The following is a 21,396-nucleotide window of genomic DNA, read 5'->3' as shown; positions in this document are numbered from 1 at the left end:
CCTAATTGGAGTTTGTTGGGGCCTGAACTTGGATGCTTTGAGGATTGTGTTCCCATCCAAAATATCTAATAATTTTAAAATAAAAATGTTCCAAATTTTGATCCATGGAGGTTCACTGTGCTCCATCCTCACCTTTTGCCTGTCCGGATCCTGTCCAGAGGAGAGGGGTAGGAGGGGACCCAAACTGGTCCTTCCGTCTCATGGTCCCTCCAAAGGACTGCGAGCAGCTCTGGGGCCCGACGGGATCTTCCCACCTGCAGGACCAGAAAGACCAATGAGAATACACTCTCGTCAGAAACAAAATAAAGATGCACTCAAACGAAGAATACAGGCATCACATTGTTTGGTTTTAATTGTTTTCACACACCACATAGGGTACAGTGTATGTATGTGGCCCTGAAAGAACATGCTTTATACCTAACCTTTGGTAGTGTGTAAGCCCTTTTCAGGGCTACACAAATGTAACCAAATAAGGAAAATATGTGGTACAGTAGTACGCTATTAAAGCCTTCTACCACTCAATGTTCTACTGCCACGGAAACTTTCAAAGATTTTATGCTTTCACAGAATTCTACTGTTCCTGGATGAGAATACCATTTGAATCAATGCAAAATGACTGTACACATTGAAAATAACATACTGCACAGGGTACTATTTTTTTTTGTTTCTTTGTAATGTTTTTTTTTAATGTATCCAAATAGATACAGAATATTCTTGTCTACAGAATCTGTTAAACAGGTGAAGTTCACTGATATTGGCCCTGCATAATATGCAGAAACAATCTTGCAAATGTTTAGACTTATATAGTGTTCTAAATGTATATAATCCCATGCAATTTTGTCAGATTTGCACAACACATTGAATGTGCTGTTCAGACTGACCAGAGAAGCTGTAAAAGTCAGTACTCTGGATTTTCACTGCACATGGAAATTGTCTTTTGAAAGAGATCGGTTTTAGGCAGTTGGCTTAAGAAACTGTTGTAGAATTTTTTTTATCATTTAAAATTCAAGTCAAGTTTTGAATAGTGTATAATGCATTTAATGATTATGAATAAATTGTGCCTATACTGTGCACTATGTATGGAACCCTGTATGAAATGTTTGTAAATCTTCTCCTACTGTAAAGTGGAAATTTTTGCGGTGTTGAAATTTTCGCGCATTTTGCGCAACCAGAAACTAGGGTAAAAACAAAAGCAAGCAAATATTTTTGCTTGCCATATGTTCCTGTGCATGATGTCTTGATTCCACGGAATTAAAAACACGTGAAACTCTTCTTACCCGGCCAGGCGCGAAAAATTGGTCCCGCAAAAATATCCACTTTTACAGTATCTCCAAACTTGGAAAAACAGACAATGGACTTTTGCTTAAAAAATACTGGCAATCCATCTGCAGTTTGTGATCTCATTTTTCCATTTTTCATTGACTTCAGCGAGTGTAGGAAGCCTGGCAGGTGTGGCCTATATTCTCAAGTCTTTCATTCTCTGTTCAGGTGCACTTTTGACTGGGTCGGCTCAACATTATTAAAAAGAGAGTTGATATTGCCAGACTGCACAGTATAATGAACAGCATCTCGCACACAGCACCATGAGACTTTGAACGAGCTCTCTTCCCCCCCCCCCCCCTTTTCTCTCTTGCTCCTTCTGTATGCCTGATACCAAGGCAAATTTAATCAATTTCCCAAGGGTGGCATTATTTAAGGATGACGGTAGAGGGGGAGGGATAAACTGGAAGAAATTGCAATCAGTGTGTGCGGTCTGTATGAAATTGATAGGGATTGCATATTGGTCGTTTAGCAACACATACGGTGTACACATGTAGATAGAATCATGACTTGCAGATACTGCCAAAGGCACAGTCAATGACATACAATGTAGTTGAAGACAGCTTAGTATTCAGAAATATTATGAGTTACACACACTAGGTTCCTATACAGTGCACTCCAGTTTATGAACAATAAACATGGTTAAAATGAATTTTGTTAATACAATGAAGGTTGTAAAACTTCAGGTCAAGAATATATCTTTACACTACAGTGTATGTGTACTTTATTTGTCTATAATAAAAGAACAAAACAAAACAAAACAAAAACCTGCCAGTCCCGAGGACTTTTTTTTTTGTTAATGGGAATCATCTGTATTTTGATAGGAATGCTAATCTTGAAAATCAACTATAAGGCAGGCTTTCAGACAAAGGCCATGGCGTCACACAAAGAAAACAGTGAAAGGTTCATTCTTGTCAAGGAATATATAGTAATCTGTGTGTGTGTGTTGTGTGTGTATGTTTTGATATGCACCAATTTTGATATGATTTGTACCTGGAAATTCCAAAGTAACAATGTGCACGTACAGCTGTACATGTGTATTTGGAAAAATCAGTATTCCAGTGAGTCCTGCCACTGACCTTCAAACTGTTGGCCATTTATCACAGAAAGTGAATGAGAACAAGACACACATATTTTTTTCATTTTTTTTTCTTTTACAAAATACAACATTTATAAACCGATACCTCACTAAAAACGAGGTCTACTAAATCCTGTTAGTGTTTGTTTCCTGTTGTAAGTTTTCTCCGTAAGCCAAAGAAAAAAAAAGGATATGACATTCCTACATGTAGTTCCTTCCTCCTACGAGTAGTTATTGGCAGGAAACAAAAATAATAAAAGCAACATTTTCTGCTATCACAAAGCAATCCACTTAAATGCATGTGTACTTGTGGTTGACCAACTCATACCTTGACCTACATTTTTAGAATTCTGCCCGCTTTTTTCCTAATAACCTATGCATGGTCTATTATCTGGCCTTGCCTATAAAACAAAATCCACATTCATCATTCAATATTTTGGTGTTGTTTTTGTTTGTTTGTTTGTTTGTTCCTTTTTTATCAAAATATCTTTGATCAATATTGTTTTCTTAATAATCAAAATATCTTTACTGAGTAGATTGTATAAATCATGCTGACTATACAACATGCCAAACAAAGCCCCAACTGAAATATAAAAAGGACTTTCAAAATCCCTGATAAGTTAATTACAAGAGTACAGGTCTATCATTAGCATTTTTTTTTTGGTGTAAGAAGATTGTTGCGAAAATGAAAACAGAACAAAACACACAACTGAAAAGTAAAAACCCTTCAAAATTACATCAAAGTGTCAGAGAGGCAAAAATGAAGTCTTGGAAGCAATAGCAGAACAAAGGAAAGACAAAAAACTGACACGAATATTCACAAGCTAATGGGAATAACAAACACTTTAATCTACACATCACTTTGTTTGTTCAGGCAAGAGGATAACAGCAAAAACAACAAACAAACAAACAAACAATCAATCAAACAAACAAACAAACAAACAGAAAATACACATGATTACAGTCTTCATATCACATTTCAAATTTTTATGTTCAGTAAATCAACAGAAATTCACCAGCACACTAAGACATAAAAAAGTCACAAGAAACAAAATGTATTAAAACTATTAAAGTTTTGTCAGATAAATTCCTTGATTTGAATAGGCAACACATCTTTATTATTATCATTGTTTATTTACTCATTTTAAATAGCAATTCAACATAATACAAACATAAAATTATATTACATAATATCAAGATTGTGGTGATTCTAGGTGCATGCCACTGGTTGCCAGGGGAGGAAAAGGCAAAACTTAATCATCATTATAATAAACATCTGATGCACATCTTTTCAAGAGATTACTGTTGCATAATAGATGGCTCGTTGTAAGCACTATATTAATTGTTAATAATTAATGTTAAAAAGAAAAACACAATTTGTATGTATGGCATGAAAAAACAGTTGGCATGATGTGCAATGCAAGAGAGAGAGAGAAAAAAAACCCAGGAAAACAGAAAAAGAAAGTGAGAGATAGACAGGACATCTCATCAAATATTTGCCGAGCAAATTATAGCAGAGGGACACTTTCCTAGCAAAGTACATTAATTGCAACTAATTAGCAGATGTCTCCGATCTGCAGAGTGCCTGATTGGCTGGCTGGCTGGCTGGCAAGAGACGGGAAGCAGCGCTCGGAAGTCGGGAAGGAGGGGAGACCATCATTCATTCATCGTGAGAGATGTGGCAGTTTCATTAATAGCGCAAATGGATGCTGCCCGATATTACCAGATGTTGCACGCTCTGCCTCTGCTACTGACGCTCTTGGACAATATATACAGCGAGTGCTGTCAAAAATCACACGATCATAAAAGCGTGTTCGTATTAAAGCCATTGACAGATGAAACAACTGGAATCTGCTGGCCTGTTGTAAATGGTGTCAAGCTATTCTAATAAACCAGAAACACATTGTCAGTGCGATATTGACACAAACACTTGAGTTTTCAAATTAGATTTTTCAAGATACTTTTGTCGAAAGCAAAACGAAACGAAAAAGTACACATACACAGTGTTGTACAAGGAAGGAAGTGTGTTTACAATGTACTTGAATCTATTTGATACTTGCATTTAATACACATACAGTTGTCAAGTCATTTTTTGAGCAATACGATAAACAGGATATCTATGAACATAAAGATTTGATCACATGACATTGATGAATTCTGATTCATGAAGAAAAAAAAAATGTTGCACCCAATACATCACACACACACACACACAGTTTTGAACTTGAGTCTATAAAGTGGAACACACACACACATACACACACACAAATCGTTTCTTCACAAATTATACCAAAGACAGAAGTCCTATCAAGATTATCCCCCCCCCCCCCATGTACAGTTGTAGCACTAGCTGATGCCAATTGTGTGTTCCTCACTGTGTGTGATCATCATCTGTTACCTTTCTCTGCCAATTTCCTCACCCCATAAAATTGGAAGCATAAAAAGAATCCTTGACAGACACTCAGGAAAAACTTAATAATGTATGATTGCAGTGCCATTAGCACATCATGGCAGCAGCCTTCGCATCATGAACTCTGCATTCCTTTCCTGACTACCACTACCACTGTACATAAAATTCACTTCTGATGCAAGAGCTCTGTTGACTCAGTTACCATGACGACCACCATACAGGAGGACCTGCTGAAGCCAGTATCCTTCTCGGTACACCTGTCTGTATTAGATGTGCAAGCATACTGTACACTAAAAGTAAGGATGGTGTACAGTGTGACTATGTTCATACTGTAGAGTGTGCAAGTATGTATGGATTAGAATTCCATCACTAAATCACTATGCTAGCTCATGAATGTCAATTTTTCCACCTTTATTCCATGCAATGCACAAGCACTTCACGGAGCAGGTTATAAACTAAATGTACGCTACAATTTGTATTCTAGATTGCAACACTACATTGTAAATGTTGTGTTCATATATGCAGTTGTAGGCCTACACTGCATGATCCTACAATATTGTAGTTGTACATCTCGTGTCAAGAAAAATGTGATACAATTATGTACTTTATATTTTGTATTGCATGACAGGTGAACATAAATGAAGAATTCTAAGACTTGGAGATCAAGGACTGCAATGTACATACAATGTACACTATGTACAACAACGTACATGTACGTTGTACATACATTGTATGTACATGTTATGAGCAATGCACATATTAAATATATTGTACATTGTAGGCCTACACGGCTGTACAGTCTACCTCAAGTTTAACCTCTCCTATAAGTGTCAAACATGTATTTTCTGAACATTCCAACTAAAGCAACAAAAGGAAGAACTATTTGATTATATTCATTATCTGGGGAATCTTCTGTTCTATAGCTTCAGATTACAAGTACGTACAATCAAGTATGCCTGGTGTTCATGTAATGCACAAAACAAACAAACAAAAAACTGTGCAGTACCTTGTGTGAGTGATTTTTTTTTTTTTTCAAAGCATTTTGCTGTGAGCACATCATATCTCAAAATGATATGCTACAAGAGGGAAAAAGAATGCAACAACAACACAAGTGCCTAGTTCACCGTAGAGTGAGCGTTAGGAAATGCATCCACAAAGGAGAAAGGGGGAAAAAAAGGGACATGGCGGGGCTTTCTTTCATTATAGCTCCTTTGGCAATCCTTATTGAAAAATGCATCTGCTCCATATTCTCGGTAGGTTGCCTTGCAATGATTTCTTCTTACAGTCGTAGATTGTCAGAACTACCAAATGGCCCAATAATTTTCTGCTGGGGATGCACAAAGTACAAAGGTAGGGGGGGGGGGAACATGACTTGCAATCTGAAATAAAACTCCACAAATGCAAAATGCACGGTAGAGTAAGAATCTGATTGCTCAACCTCTCTGCATCATATTACATTCCCAAGAGATAATACCTTTTGTGTTTCGTTTTATTCATCACTTCATTGCAAATGTCAAACATCAAGCAAAAAGAATACTGTATTGTGCATTGTGCAATGGGGTAATAAGTGTTCTTACAATTGTACAATTTTAATTTTTATACAAATTTATCAAATAATGGCAGTACATGTACGTTTGTATATTGCAAGTTATGAGTATTCACAAACTACATTGTAGGTGCACATTGAAATGTACATTGTACCTAATACATTGTAGGTAGATGCACAGTACATACGTGTTTGCATTTACAATGTATGTAGTTCACTTCAACCAAATTTAAATAATAAGCCATTTATGTAATATAAAAAATTAATGAATTACCTACCCCCTACTGCTTGTAAGTTTTCAATTGTTCTTCTATCAAATTATATGATTCTATATTAAAAAGTCTGTAGTTCAAAAGACATTATAGACCAACAGTTCTCAGCCAGTGGGATGTGATGTTGGCCAACACTACAATGTGTACAACATGGTTTTTATTTTCAATAGAATACAAAGTTCAGTAATGGCAGTTTTGTAAAATAGCAACTTGGTTTCCAACCTTGGGGACATTATACGAGTTGTTGGCTTCTCAAATAGTGGTCACCTCTTTTAAAAATGTGCAAAAGTTAAACCTCATGCAGAGTACATAAATGTGTATGTCTTGTCCAGTGATCTACACTTTGTACATTGGGAACTAAAAGTACATTGTATATAGTCTGAAAGGCAAGTTATCATATCGAGCGAGCTGAGCTAATTTCTTGGTCTGAATTTTGGATGAAAAAGGTAGTTTACTCCGACATCATTTCATACTGTCTTCACTCTCAATATCTCCTCCACATCTGAAAGTGATTTATTGGAGGTGTCGCAATATTGAGAGGATGCAAACAAGACTCTGCCTTGGGCGACACTGGATAGACCGGAGAAAATTTATTGTAGGGGACTAGGTGTGCTAAGCCTCACGACTTTTGTATGCCATATTTTTTGAGGATATATTGCTTCCTTTGAGAATGCCAACATATGTAGCTGACAAGAAACTGTCAACAGTCGTAAAACTGCACCATCAGCATCTGGTGTGTGGCTTATGTCCTGCCTCATGCATTCGTTATATAGCATTTCTCTGAAGTCTGTTTGGAATTGAAATGTCAAAGGGATGGTAGAGTTTTGGTTGAGACCGACATTGTAACTTCAGGTTTCTAATATTTTTCTGGTGAAATAATGAGAAGCCTCTAGTAAAATATGAAAGAGCATATAATTTCAAGAGAAATTCAATGTTTTTTCAATGAAAATTGATTTTGAAATGGCTGAGATATCAAAAAACAAAGTAAAGGGCAAGTCCAAGATATCGCGCACCTTACGTATGGGACATTCAGAGATTTCAAACCTCTGAAAAGTAATGAAGGAGCACTTGGATTTTACTGTTTATCATCAGGAGGACTGGTATCCGTGAGAAGAATATTGTGTTTAAGTTTGATGTCATTTGACCTTGGGTTAATGGTTTTATTAAGAAAAATATGCCAACTTACGTATGGGACCAGAGAAAAACTGGATTTTTCAAAATAAAGTTCGAACTGAAAATTCTCTGAAAGTACCTTACTGATCAAGTTCTGTTTGGAAGTGAAGAAAGGTACAATACTGAAGTATCTTTCAGCAAAGTTTCATTGCAAAAGAATAAAGCATATTTTCATGAAGTTGGTTTAATTAACGAAAGTACACCTTACGTATGGGACATGGCTCAACTTACGTATGGGACATTTGTCTTTAGTGCACAAATGCATTCATGGGAATGACTTTAAATTTCCCCATAGTGTCATATTCAGTTCCACAAATCATGCTACAACATGTAACAAATGAAATAGACTTCTAAGTGGGTACTTTCCCGGTTCAGGTACCTAGCAAAGCTAAAATAAAACAAATAAAAGTAATTACCAATTTACAATTAAATGTCTTAGTTTGGATTCCGTCATGCATTAACACTGTCCTCATGATGTCTACACATACAAATATAGTATACTGACACTCTATTTCTAGCCCATTTGTAATTACTCTAGTCAATATTTTTTCATCAAATAAAAAAAAATGAGCGAATTCTAGCTTATGACCTTGATATAGCATACATGTACATGTACAATAACTAATTTGTAGTCTTGATAATTTCAACTTTAGAATCAAATGTCATGTACAATGTAATTTGCAAATACAGTTTGAAGTGGGTACTTTCAGTAGCTCTAGGCTTACCTTGCAAGTTGTCTAAGTTTTTATAAAGCTTTATAATTGTTTGAAATGCAGCACAAAACACAACAACAACAAGAGTACTTCATTTTGCTCTGTAATCATCATGTTTTGCCATGTGAATTTTAGCTGAACTGCAAAATCAATCAAATTTTAATGAAAGTTTTAGATTTTAAGGAGATAGAAGAATGTATGTACCAATGCTGGCTTTTTTTTTTTCAAATTGCTTGGCTTCGTGTCTACGAAACCAAAGACGACAAAATTTGTGTTACTTTGTACATACATACATGCTTGTGTAGTGATACAGGAAAGATTATCATTTGCCCATTCAAATCTAGATTTGAAACACTTAAGTAACTCACTGATCTGCAAATTACAATTTTGAATAAATTCTAATAACCTCATTTGATCATACACTACCAGATTGCAATGTATGTTGATAATTGTGTAGATGTGGGGTACAAAGTAAGTATGAGTTGATGAAGGTGTCTCAGAGCACATCTGTCTCTTCAAACACAAAATAGAAAAGAATATTGAATTCCCTATTTGTTTGTGTAATTTGTGTTTTTAGCACTCCAACCACAGAACCAGTATTGATATTGTGGTTTATGGCAAATGTAAACTACATTGTATAGTCTTCATTTTACAGGATTTTCAGAAATCATGTTCATGACCTTGATAAGTCATGACATATTCTGAGGGTGAGCAGTTGAAATATTAACAATCATATCAAAATAAAAAGTATTCTCATAGGGTTTTTCCTTTGCTATCAACTCTAGTAATGACAAAGTTACCTGTTGTCACCTTAAGTGATTTTTCTTTTCAGTAAAACCTATAATGTTGTCATTGATGAGCGCCATAAGCACAATTGTTTTGATTTCCTTTTTGAGGCTGTACAACCTGTAGTAAAATTGTACATGCTGAACAATGTACTGCACCTAAAATGACACTCAGAGAATCCCATTCTTGGACAAAGTCATTTTGTAGAGAGGTAAAGTTGAAAATGATAACTGAATTATAAAGAAAATGTCCAATATCAAAATGTTAACGGGGAATGTTAATTAAAGACCAGCTGCACAGCCTGTAATGAAAATAAGAAAATACAAGTATAAATGAATATTCTGTATTTTCCTTTCTTAATCATAGAATGACTCAATAATGCTGTTCTTACACTCTCCCTGAGGTCAACTGAGTAGGAGAGGCAGATATATTGACATACAGTATCCTTCAGAGTAGGTGCAAAGATAACCATTAACCAAACAAATGTAAGGACATGTAGCATCCGTGTCAAAAAGCGGTTTTCCCATTCACTTTGCATGTAATGTCCCATACGTAAGGCATTTGTCCCATACGTAAGCAAACTTTAATTAGTTATAAGATGAAGGACTAATTAAATTTCCTCATTTAGTTTTGCTAATCTGGAGTTGAAATGAATAAATTAGAACTTCCTAAAGTATGATTGGTCAATGTTACATATCTTCAGAAAAAACTTAAAAAAACATACTCAAATCCTTACGTATGGGACACTGTGTTCTGGGAAAGTGCATAATTTGCATAATTAATGTGCTGACCTTGTCTTACCAATTGCAGATTATACTAACTCATACAGGGGTCATGTCCATAAAGGAACTAGGTCAAGGACAAATTCAACTGATTTTAGATGAATATTTATAATTTGTCCCATACGTAAGGTTTGTTTTTGATTTATGCAAATCAAGGCCATATTTCTTGCATAAATTTGCATAATTCAATATTTTCTTTGCTGGAAATATATGATTTAACTCTTTGGCTACAACATGATATCAATAACTTTTTGATAAAATCAATATGAATTTTGAGCATCTGAGGGGACATTATCTTGGACTTGCCCTAAAACAAAGCAATCCTAATAAAAGGTGGGTAACACCTTTTATCATATAGGCTCACTTTGTTTTGGGATATCTCAGTTATTTCAAAACCAATTTTCATCGAATAAACTTTGAATTCCTCTTAGAATTATATGCTCTTTCATATTTCATGAGAGGTTTCTCATTACCGCAAAAAATCCTCATCAAAAAACATTGGAACCCTGCAGCTCCATCTCAAACAAAACTGGAGCATCCCTTTAAATATCAGGACTGCCAACTCCGCAGACCAAAATGACATAATTGATGTGCGGTAGAGAGAATACCGGTATTGTACTGTACTTTGGAGGCAAAAATCCTATTATGGATAGAATAAAGAGGTAAGGAATGACCATTCTATACTTCCAATCATTCTAAATCTTACTTCAAGATACAAACTGTACACTGTACAGGTACAATGTACATTCGCATCTAGATATCAATATTTGCTTGTTCTTAAAAATAGACATCAAGAAACACAATAATTTGCAGCTCTGCAAGTTCGCAATTCTTCCTTCCACTCCTAACCCTCCACAAAATATGGAACTTCCAGGGAATATCAGAGTTTAGTACAATGCAATGACTGCAGTTTTGCATCTCATACTCTAAAAAATATTGTGGATATTTTTGCTGTATATTGAAATTTTCGCCCATTATGCCTTACCACCAACCAGTGCAAAAATTTAAAAGCGCACAAATACTTTTGCTTGCTATATAACAATTCAGTAGTTTATGTCTAATTCCACAGAATTAAAAACATGCGAAACTCATCTTACCTGGCCAAGCGCGAATATTAAGCACTTAAAAACATCCCCTTTTACAGTACACATGAACACGTGATGTATAGATCATCAAAATATTCATCCTGTTGATTGTATGTGAGTGTCTGTGTGTCTGTGTGTGTGTGTGTGTGTGTGTGCACATAAATATCAAATTTTCCAACCATGGAGTAAAATCCTTGTAAATCTTTTTTCTTTTTTTTTTAACAAGTTTGAAATCAATTGCTATCCCTGGGCTTCAATGTTAAAGCCGACACCACGATGAAAAATGAATGTTGTTCCCCTGATGAAAATGAATAATAAATATATGTCAAAATGAACAAAATATGCAGCTGCCTTTTTTTTCCCTTGACTACCAAGTTTGCAAAAAAGATTGATTAATACTCTCTAACAGGGATGAGCAAATATCCACCTGCTCTGTTGTCATGGTAACCAGAGCATCAAGGATAACTTCTCTCTCACTCTCTCTGGGCCTAACTGACTGCTGCTCAGCCACATTTCAATGTGATGGCTTGGGAAAGGGTGAAAACGGAGCATAATTGATTTTTCAGAGTACATCAAAGTGAATGAATGAAAAATGATCTCAGAGTACCGCTAAGCATTTCCCCCAAAATGCATGTCTGTCGGAGAGAGATACATGTATATTCCCGAGGGCATATCACAGAAATGTTACCCTTTTAAATGACAACATGCAGCAAAAGAACTCACTTTAAAGCAAATTTCACACTGTTCTACTGATATTCATACGTCTGGCAAACTTTAATCCCCTTCACACCTCAAGTCACCGTGTGGCCAATACACAAATTTCCGTATGCCTGTTAATGATGGAGTTTCCCTTGATTCTGGGAGAATGTCTTTGTAAATCTGACCAGACTTTTAAAACATGACTGAGGTTGTGGAGCTCAGCTCAAAAAACCTTGTACTCACATCCACCATGGTGCATTCATAAATTCTGGATGGCAGTACAGTTGAACCTCTCTTATCCGGCCTCCCTTTATCCGGATCTCTCTATTATACGGACGCAATCTCACCGTGATTTTTTTTTTTTTTTTTTTTTTTAATAATTACGGGAGGAAAGGGGGATTCCCAACTCCTTGAGAACTCCTACACAAACACACATGAATTACATATATTACTTCCAACATTAACATACACCTCTATTTTGGGGTCTGTTACTGAGTGTAACAATGAAAAGGTTGCAGTATACACATTACTACATGTGGTACTACATGGGCTACATCAGTACATGTATAAAGAATCGAGTCTCCCGTATCCGGCCAAATCCCTTATCCGGATGAGCCCCGGTCCCGACTTGTCCGGATACGAGAGGTTCAACTGTACATGACAGACCATGGTGATTGTGACACAACTCTTGCTTGAGATGTACAGTGTAATTTGCAGATGACGGTCAGCATGGAGACACATACAGGGTTTGAACATGCTGTACAGTCATGTAACTCATGTAACTTGCATTTCAGAATCATCACTGTGATTAAAAAAAAAAGAGAAAAAAAGCATGTTCTCTTGCAAGTCTGAAACCCCTTCAAATGAGATTGCTTTCCAAATGAAGCGTTGGTAAATTATGCAATGTGCATAATGACATCCCTGCATCACACACTTGGCATGACAAGAAGAGATTGGCACAAATTGGATAGCAGCGAGCACCTGAGCTTCTGTGTATCTACAGTACCTTTGATGTGCACTCCATGAGTTTCTTTGTCAACCAGTCTTTGAATGTCCCCCCCCCCCCCCCCCCCCGCAGTGCATGTTACAATGTACTGTAGTGTAAAGCAAGAAATGTTCGCGAATTGGAGCCAATGGTCTTTATGGGGGCATGAAATTTTCTTGGGTTTTGCCACTAGCATTCAATGCATTACAGTGTAGACAAGAACTATAATTGCTGCATTTCAGTTTGGTGAATCTTGGCTCTCACCAAATTCACAAAATTAAATAAAATGCAAGCAAAACACCTCTGGTTTTACAGTGTAACATCAATGTACAGCTGTACACATTCTCCCTTAGCAGTAAATCAATGTGTATGTGTGTGTGTGTGTGTGCATAGTTTATTTTCAAGAACATAATATTCCTATCATAAAAGGGCAATTGACTTTGATTCACTTTATACTAGTTATGATATGTATTACATGAAAATGAAATACAATGTAGACTGGTATTTGTATGTGTTACTGTTTAAAATTTATTTCTGTATAGTATCGTTTGATCTCTTTTCCTTCCTTCCTATTGTACTACCCTCTCTTCCCTTTCTTTTTCATCTTCTTCCCCCCCCCCCCACACACACACACCCTCCTTCCCCCTTCCAACCTTCTTTTTCTTTCTGCTCACGTTCTCTGGATGACAACAAAGCTGCATTTGATATGATTCATAATTTGCAGGTTCGGCCTTCAACTTCATTGGAACACGACTACAAACTAATACTCTGCCGAACCCTGTGCTTAGGCAAAAAAAAAAAAATTTGTTGCATTGGCGTAACATGAGATTTTCAAATAGGGTCGGTCGGGCGGATTTTTTTTTTTTTTTTTTTGCTACCTGCATTTAACGTGTAAAACTCGTGCTCAGCTCAGTAAACAGAACTGCTGCACCGAATGTGCTGTGTTCATCTATTCTACAAATCATTTATGAGGCCGATATTACTGGAATTATACCCCTTCACAGAATTTAAAGATGTTGAAATCCCTATCCTGAATGTTTTTACTTCATATTTTACTATTTTGACTTAGATAAGATAGATGCAAATTGACCCATATGTACGATCTTTTCATCGCACACGGCGATCTCTATTACAGTCCCACATATACAGATTCGTGTAAGTTCTCCACACAAGAAACCTATGGCAAAACTGTACACAATACATCGCAGTCTGAATGCTACGTATACACTGAATAAATCTTGTTAGAGTACGTGGCGTGTCCGTGTTGGAAACAGATGACGTACTGATCAAGGAAGGCTTATGCGAGGCGCTAGATCTCTCCCTCGTACATCCGATATCCCCAGAGCCGTTTCCACTTCCGGGTTTGTGCAATCGCGATCGCAATCAACAAGATATTTGATATCGATAGCAAAAAAAATAATAAAAAAACATGGGGTCGGCGGAATTTTTAGGGTCGGGCGGGTTACGCCAATGCAACAATTTTTTTTTTTTTTTGGCCTTACATGTATACATGTATCCCTCCCCACCATTCTCTCCTAAGATGCTCTTCTACTCTTTCTTACACTGAACCTCAAGAATTGATCTCTACCATGTACCTGAATCACCATCGCTTCCATGACAAAGAATTATGCATAAAATTATGAATCATGTAGCGTAATTTAATTACACCACTCAGGGATTTTTATAGGGATATTCATAAGTGGGGAAACCACATAAAGTGCATTCCGCCCACTCAATACGCTGTTTCCCCCGTAACTCCCCTCTGATGCACCAGAATTTAACCCAACAGACGATAGACGAGATGATGAGATCTGTTGAAAAACTCCCTCATAGACTTAACTATGAAACATAAGGTATGTACTATACCTTGTATCAATGCAGAAACTAGAAGGGCAGTATACATAAAAAGGGTTGATGCATGGTACAGTAACAGGAGAATATGTGACGTTACGATACAATTTAGGAATTGACGCAATTATCTACACTTCACCTCATAAAACGACAGGTACAGCAGCCAGGACTCATTAGCTAATGGTCATAAAAGTTGTAGTGCTCATCAGCAGCATGACAACCCATACTGTATTGCACTGTAAAAGCTATTATTTTCATGTGTATTATACGTGACCCGCTACAACAAAAGGATCCTAAAGTCGCTGACGGGTGAGCCGAGAAAATCAAGTTTGAAGTCACATCATCAAAACCTATCAAAACATTTGGATTTCTGTTTTAACATAATTTTGTAGTCTAATGTACCGGTAGGTCTTCTATCATCTGCCAAAATTTCGAAGCTAAATGATCAAAGGAAAGGCCTGAAAATAGCATTTTTCTGGGCCATGCTTGGCTCGCCCGTCAGCGACTTTAGGATCCTTTTGTTGTAGCGGGTCACATAAGTGCAACTACTACATACAAATGTACAGCACATATGTAAAGTTTCTTCATTTAAGAATCTCAACACTGGCTTTACAGTATGTTCCTTGTATTTTTAGGTCTGGATTCTTTGTTTCAAAGAATAAAACTTTGCTGCTCATTGGAACTCCATTTTACAAACCAGTAATTGAATGAAACATTACTTTGTACAGTACTGTTTTCATAAATCATGCATTTCAGACGATGCTTCCACGCTTCGCACAGTCATGTATAGAGATGGGTAGTTTGAAAGTTTAATACTTGCAATGTTCCAGCATTTTCTCCATTAACAAACTCTGACAAGCAATTAATCATACATTTTACATGGTGAGAGCAAAAGAAGGAAATTCCTTAAAATTCTCTCGATGCAGATTCTGAAATGTTTACAGAAATATCAAGAGTGATTCCAAAGGAAATAAATTACACCCCGCTGCTTTAACGTTTGTTTGATTGAAGTTCATTTCTGTGCCTGGCATGAAACAAACAAACATCACTTCTTGCGCTGATTCATTTTTTTGTTGCAATGCTCTGCCGAGAAGCGATGGGGCGATTTGACGATCAACTGCCCGCGTCACGTCATACCCACTAAACATTAATCAAAGTTACGGGCATGACAAGAATTTCAAGGAATTCCAAAATGAATACTCTACAAGTAAGTCTGTTCTCTCCCACTCCCTTGTGGCAGTCTGGTACAGATTGCCTCTTACCAGTAATCTCCGGTTGCCTTGATGTCGGGTGACTAATGGAATGAAAGCCCAGTAGATTACCATCTACCCAAGACAACAAGGACAATACATAATAATTGGAGCAACATCATGGCGTGCCTCTGTACCCAAAGAGAACTTTGCACACAAGTGTGTGTACTACAGTTGCATGTGTGTGTGTGTGTGTGTGTGTGTGTGTGTGTGTGAATATCATTTCATATTTTGATTAACTGATTCCATTCCTCAGAAAGATCCATGTATCGTATACACTGTTTCATCAGCCCGTAAAGTTTTTAATACAATGAAATTTTCAATTGCCTGTTTGTCCATATTTAAATAAATGTTAATAATTCATGCAATTTATTCAAAATATGTACACTGAATGAAATTAAACATGTAAATATCTCTGAAAAGAAAATTAAATACATGTATGTATTTTGATTTTTTTAATACTGACTTTATTCTTAAGAAACACCCTTAGGTACATTGTATCATGAACTACATAGTGTACAAGTGTATGAAGGTAAATTTATTTGTAAAAAAAAAGATTGAAATTTTCATTTGCCTGTTTTCCATACACATTCATGTGAATGCTATTGATTAAGAACACTGAAGGCAATATCTCTAAATCTACTGTACACTGATGACTCCAAACATCTGTAAAAATTTAATCCATTCACATATCACTGCAGGATTTTTTATTTTTTATTTTTTTGTCTTCCACTAGTGCGGCCTTGTTTCCGTCTATCATTAGCTTTTCAAACATCCTTCTCTATTTGTTTCCTGGGTCTAATCTCTCCATCAATCTCACACTGTACAACATGTTCACGTACATTTGTATTGTATTTTCTTGCTTGCATCCTGACTCCTTTTACACCTGCCCTCTGCAGTCTTCCTTTCATTAAAAAGCCATCCTTTTTTTGAAGGTTCTTTCCAGATTCCTGTCACCTGCGCCTACAGATTGGATCTGAAGGTTCTCTTTTTTTCCCCTATACATCTTTTTTTTTTTTTTATTATCCTTACAAAACAATTCTCTTTCATATGCAGATACATACTCAGTACAAATTTGACAAAATCCAAAATGATTCACTGAATTCCAAATCTGACAAGTCTTTGGAGACAACATGGACATAATTTCAGTTTTAACACCATCACATTCAAATGATCATTGCATAAAATGGGTAAAAGATCTGGATTATCACAAGTCAAAGGAGAACAAAATACATAAAATCTAATACCTGATGAGATGGAGTGTTCATGTAGCTGACTCGAACGGAAATGTCTATCAGCTACACGTACAATGTACATTCATTTCATGTTTTACAACAAAATTCCATCTGTGGAGAACTGAAGAAAGGCAATACCATAACTAGTCTTTTCTTTTCTTTATTTTGTTTCTCTCCCCCCCCCCCCATCTCTCCCCTCTCTCATATCTTCCCGAGAACATTCATCTCTCCCTCTCTCATATCTTACTTGGAACTCTCATCTCTCCCTCTCTCATATCTTACTTAGAACTCTCATCTCTTCATCTCTCCCTCTCTCATATCCTCCTCTGAACTCTCATCTCTCCCTCTCTCACATCTCTCCCCTCTCATATCTTCCATAGAACCCTCATCTCTCTCTCTCTCTCTCTCTCTCTCTCTCTCTCACACCTCTCCCTCTCTCATATCTTCCTTAGAACTCTCATCTCCCCTCTCACATCTCTCTCTCTCTCATCCTTTCTACCACATCTCTCTCCATCTCATATCTTTCCCTCTCTCTTTTCTTCTCTCACATCTCTCACTATCTCACACTATCTTTTCCCTCTCTCATCTTTTCTTCTCTCACATCTCTCACTATCTCACACTATATTTCCCTCTCTCCCTCTATCTCATATCCTTCTGTTACTGTACATCTCTCATATATGTATCATTTATCCCATCTATCTCTCTGTCTGTTTGTCTCTCTCCCTCTTTCTCTTCTTTCTCTCCCTTTATATAATGGCAAGATTTCAACATCTGTTCTCTGGAATCAACATCACCCTGATTACAAAGTCTTGAGTTTAATCAGCTAATACTCATCTGATTTTCAAATTACAATTTCACACCTTCTTAGCAAGCTCTCAGATTCCCACATGATGAGTTAATTACTTTACAAGCTGTCACGTTGTGTCATATAAAAACTCTTGCAGTCTCATCAGCAACATGCTGGCATACAATTACAATATTAGCATTCTAAGATTGTGATCCTTAGGGGAGGTTAATGAGATATGCAAGTGTACAAATAAATGTTGAGATTACTCTTTAGCTCTTATTGTTTTCTTTTTTTCAAGACTCTGTTACATCCAGCCCATAGAGCAGGAAATGGCAAGCCACAGTCATTTTATGAACCCATGTACAGTATTCATCACGCTTTGATTTTAACATTAAAATTCTTCTGTTGCATACAAATGTATATAAAATCATTCTGTGAAGTGACGAGATTGACAAATTTAATGCTACTATTAAAGCGATGTTTTACAAATACTGATGTGATACAGGTACAACTGTAATTGCACACATAGTTAATTAATATTTTCTATAGGTACAAATGTATTTGTTAACAAAATCAAGTCTGTTTGTTTGTTTGTTTGTTTTTTTGGTGAGACTGAAGCTGTGTGTGTGAGACAGGGAAAGAGGGAAGATCAATAATGAGTATGATGCATCAACTTGCGAATGAAACAGATATACACTGTAACGTACACCTGTACATACATTGTACATGTACATAATGTATAACAATGCTTGTACTATCAGGAAGTCGCACGGACTTTGACTAGTCTGCTACTAAACTTTGGCAATAGACTAGCAGGCAGATAACAGTCTCTGCTGGGAACCAGAGAGAGTCTCCATGTAACAAGTGATATTTAAATATCAAACTCACCGGGTACGACAAAATATTCCGGTTGATGAGGTGGTGCATGTTCGCTGGAGAGTTGGCCCTGTTTGGGAGGGAGCTCTGGCGAGGCACAGTGGACTTTGCAGTCCGCATCCGCAGCGGAGACGGGGTCCTTGCCCCGCCACCTGTTCCTTCTTTCGTTGCCGCGGCGAGAGCTTCCCCTGCTGTTCTGGTAGCCATGGCAGCGGCAGATCTGTCAGGACAAGTGTTGAATATTTGACAGAAGAAATAAATCATTGACCTCCGTGATGGTTCAGGTACGAGTTCATTGTTTGTAGGCAACAAAATACAACTGGGAAACAAAACATGTACACTGTACATAATTTATACCCCTTGATGTCTGGAATGCATTATTGTGTGTATGTATCATAATCTATTCAAGAGATGTATGGAAAAATGAAAATGGACTGCAATACATCACAGTACAGTTTCAAACTACATTTTAACCTGTATGCATTTAAAAAGTCTTTGGCTTGACACTTCAGTAAAACTTGTGAAAATGCAAATTGTCAATTCCAAAAACGACTATATATATTATCTGCAATCAACAACACCTCAATGACTTGGTCCATGTTGAAAATTGCACTTAAAATCAGTAAAGCTTTCTATTTGATTGCAGAAAATGAAAAGACAACAATAAATAAAACTTACATGGGATACTACACTTGTCCAGTATCACACTACTGCAGCCGGGTACATGTATTCAATTCAAGGACACAAGGCTTGACATTGAGAAGGAATTTGAAATGTGTCCTGTATCATGCATTCACAAGATTTTGAACAGGCTCAGACGATGACAGTGAACAGATTACAATTGTACTATGTGCACTCATCAACCTAGCAGACTGATGTTCCACTCTCATTTAATTAAACAAAATTGGTATTTTAAAAATGAAACATGCAATAGTTGCCTTGGACTCCATTTCAAACCACCAGAGCCAAAACTGTATTGAATACATAGTTGAGTGGTTGTTATACAGTGCTCACTGTTGTCATGGTGATACATCACTGAACACTGCAATTGCAATACAATTTTGTATGTAGTGTCTGTTGTCTGGATTACAAATCACTTTTTTACTCTTGAGTGATGGAGAAAAAGATCTGCATCACTTCACTCAGATATTGCATTACATTTGTATGGTATTCACTACATACAGTATGTACAAGAGACAGTACACATTAATGTATTGTTAAAGGGACTGCACAGTACTGGTTGAGGTGGGATTCATGTTTTGAACATTCCTATGATAAAGTGAGATATTGAGAAACCTCTTATGAAATATGTAAGACCATTTAATTTCAAGAAGGATTTAACGTTTATTTGATGAAAATTGTTTTTCAAATGGCTGAGATATCCAAAAAGTGATGATAATAAAAGGCCACAGGCCACGCCTTTTATTATGATCTCTTTGTTTTACCATGTTTTTGGATATCTCAGCCATTTCAAAACCAATTTTCATCAAATAAACTTTTAGTGGAAAAGTGAGCAAAGAAAATGGGATTCCATCGGGATTCGGAGGTCTCGGAGGTCTCGGGTTCGAATCCCGATGGAATCCCATTTTCTTTGCTCACTTTTCCACTAATAATTTATATTCTTTCTGGTCAGTTTATTCTGTCTTTATTTGTTACAAACTCAAAAAGCTGCATCACTTCGGTGATCCCTCGCATTTATCCCCAAGTTGAATTATCCTTCGGGTTTATGCCAGGTTCAAGTGTGTGCGTGTGTGTCACACACAAACACACTGCTATAGCTTCTGACCACCCGAGCATTGAGAATTAAGGGTTTCTGGGACGAACACTGCACTAGGGCTTTCTATAGCTCAGTCGGTAGAGCACCGGTCTAGCAAGCCGGAGGTCTCGGGTTCGAATCCCGATGGAATCCCATTTTCTTTGCTCACTTTTCCACTAATAATTTATATTCTTTCTGGTCAGTTTATTCTGTCTTTATTTGTTACAAACTCAAAAAGCTGCATCACTTCGGTGATCCCTCGCATTTATCCCCAAGTTGAATTATCCTTCGGGTTTATGCCAGGTTCAAGTGTGTGCGTGTGTGTCACACACAAACACACTGCTATAGCTTCTGACCACCCGAGCATTGAGAATTAAGGGTTTCTGGGACGAACACTGCACTAGGGCTTTCTATAGCTCAGTCGGTAGAGCACCGGTCTAGCAAGCCGGAGGTCTCGGGTTCGAATCCCGATGGAATCCCATTTTCTTTGCTCACTTTTCCACTAATAATTTATATTCTTTCTGGTCAGTTTATTCTGTCTTTATTTGTTACAAACTCAAAAAGCTGCATCACTTCGGTGATCCCTCGCATTTATCCCCAAGTTGAATTATCCTTCGGGTTTATGCCAGGTTCAAGTGTGTGCGTGTGTGTCACACACAAACACACTGCTATAGCTTCTGACCACCCGAGCATTGAGAATTAAGGGTTTCTGGGACGAACACTGCACTAGGGCTTTCTATAGCTCAGTCGGTAGAGCACCGGTCTAGCAAGCCGGAGGTCTCGGGTTCGAAT

The 21,396-nt window shown here is 37.0% G+C and overlaps 1 protein-coding gene across 1 annotated transcript in view; it reads right to left on the bottom strand.

The window, feature by feature from the left end:
• LOC140239836 (PAS domain-containing serine/threonine-protein kinase-like) overlaps positions 1-19,055 on the bottom strand; it is a 43,098-nt gene extending 24,043 nt beyond the window's left edge. The window contains 4 exon segments of the mRNA XM_072319658.1: positions 133-178; positions 181-246; positions 16,835-16,841; positions 18,861-19,055. Of these exon segments, the coding sequence (XP_072175759.1) occupies positions 133-178; positions 181-246; positions 16,835-16,841; positions 18,861-19,055 (314 nt within the window).
• Between the last annotated feature and the right edge of the window lie 2,341 nt (positions 19,056-21,396).

The sequence above is a fragment of the Diadema setosum genome, chromosome 16 (genome assembly GCF_964275005.1).
Source record: "Diadema setosum chromosome 16, eeDiaSeto1, whole genome shotgun sequence".
In the NCBI taxonomy this organism is placed as follows: Eukaryota; Metazoa; Echinodermata; class Echinoidea; order Diadematoida; family Diadematidae; genus Diadema; species Diadema setosum.
The sequence above is the reverse complement of the archived record's forward strand: the minus strand, read 5'-3'. Positions and strand labels throughout refer to the sequence as shown.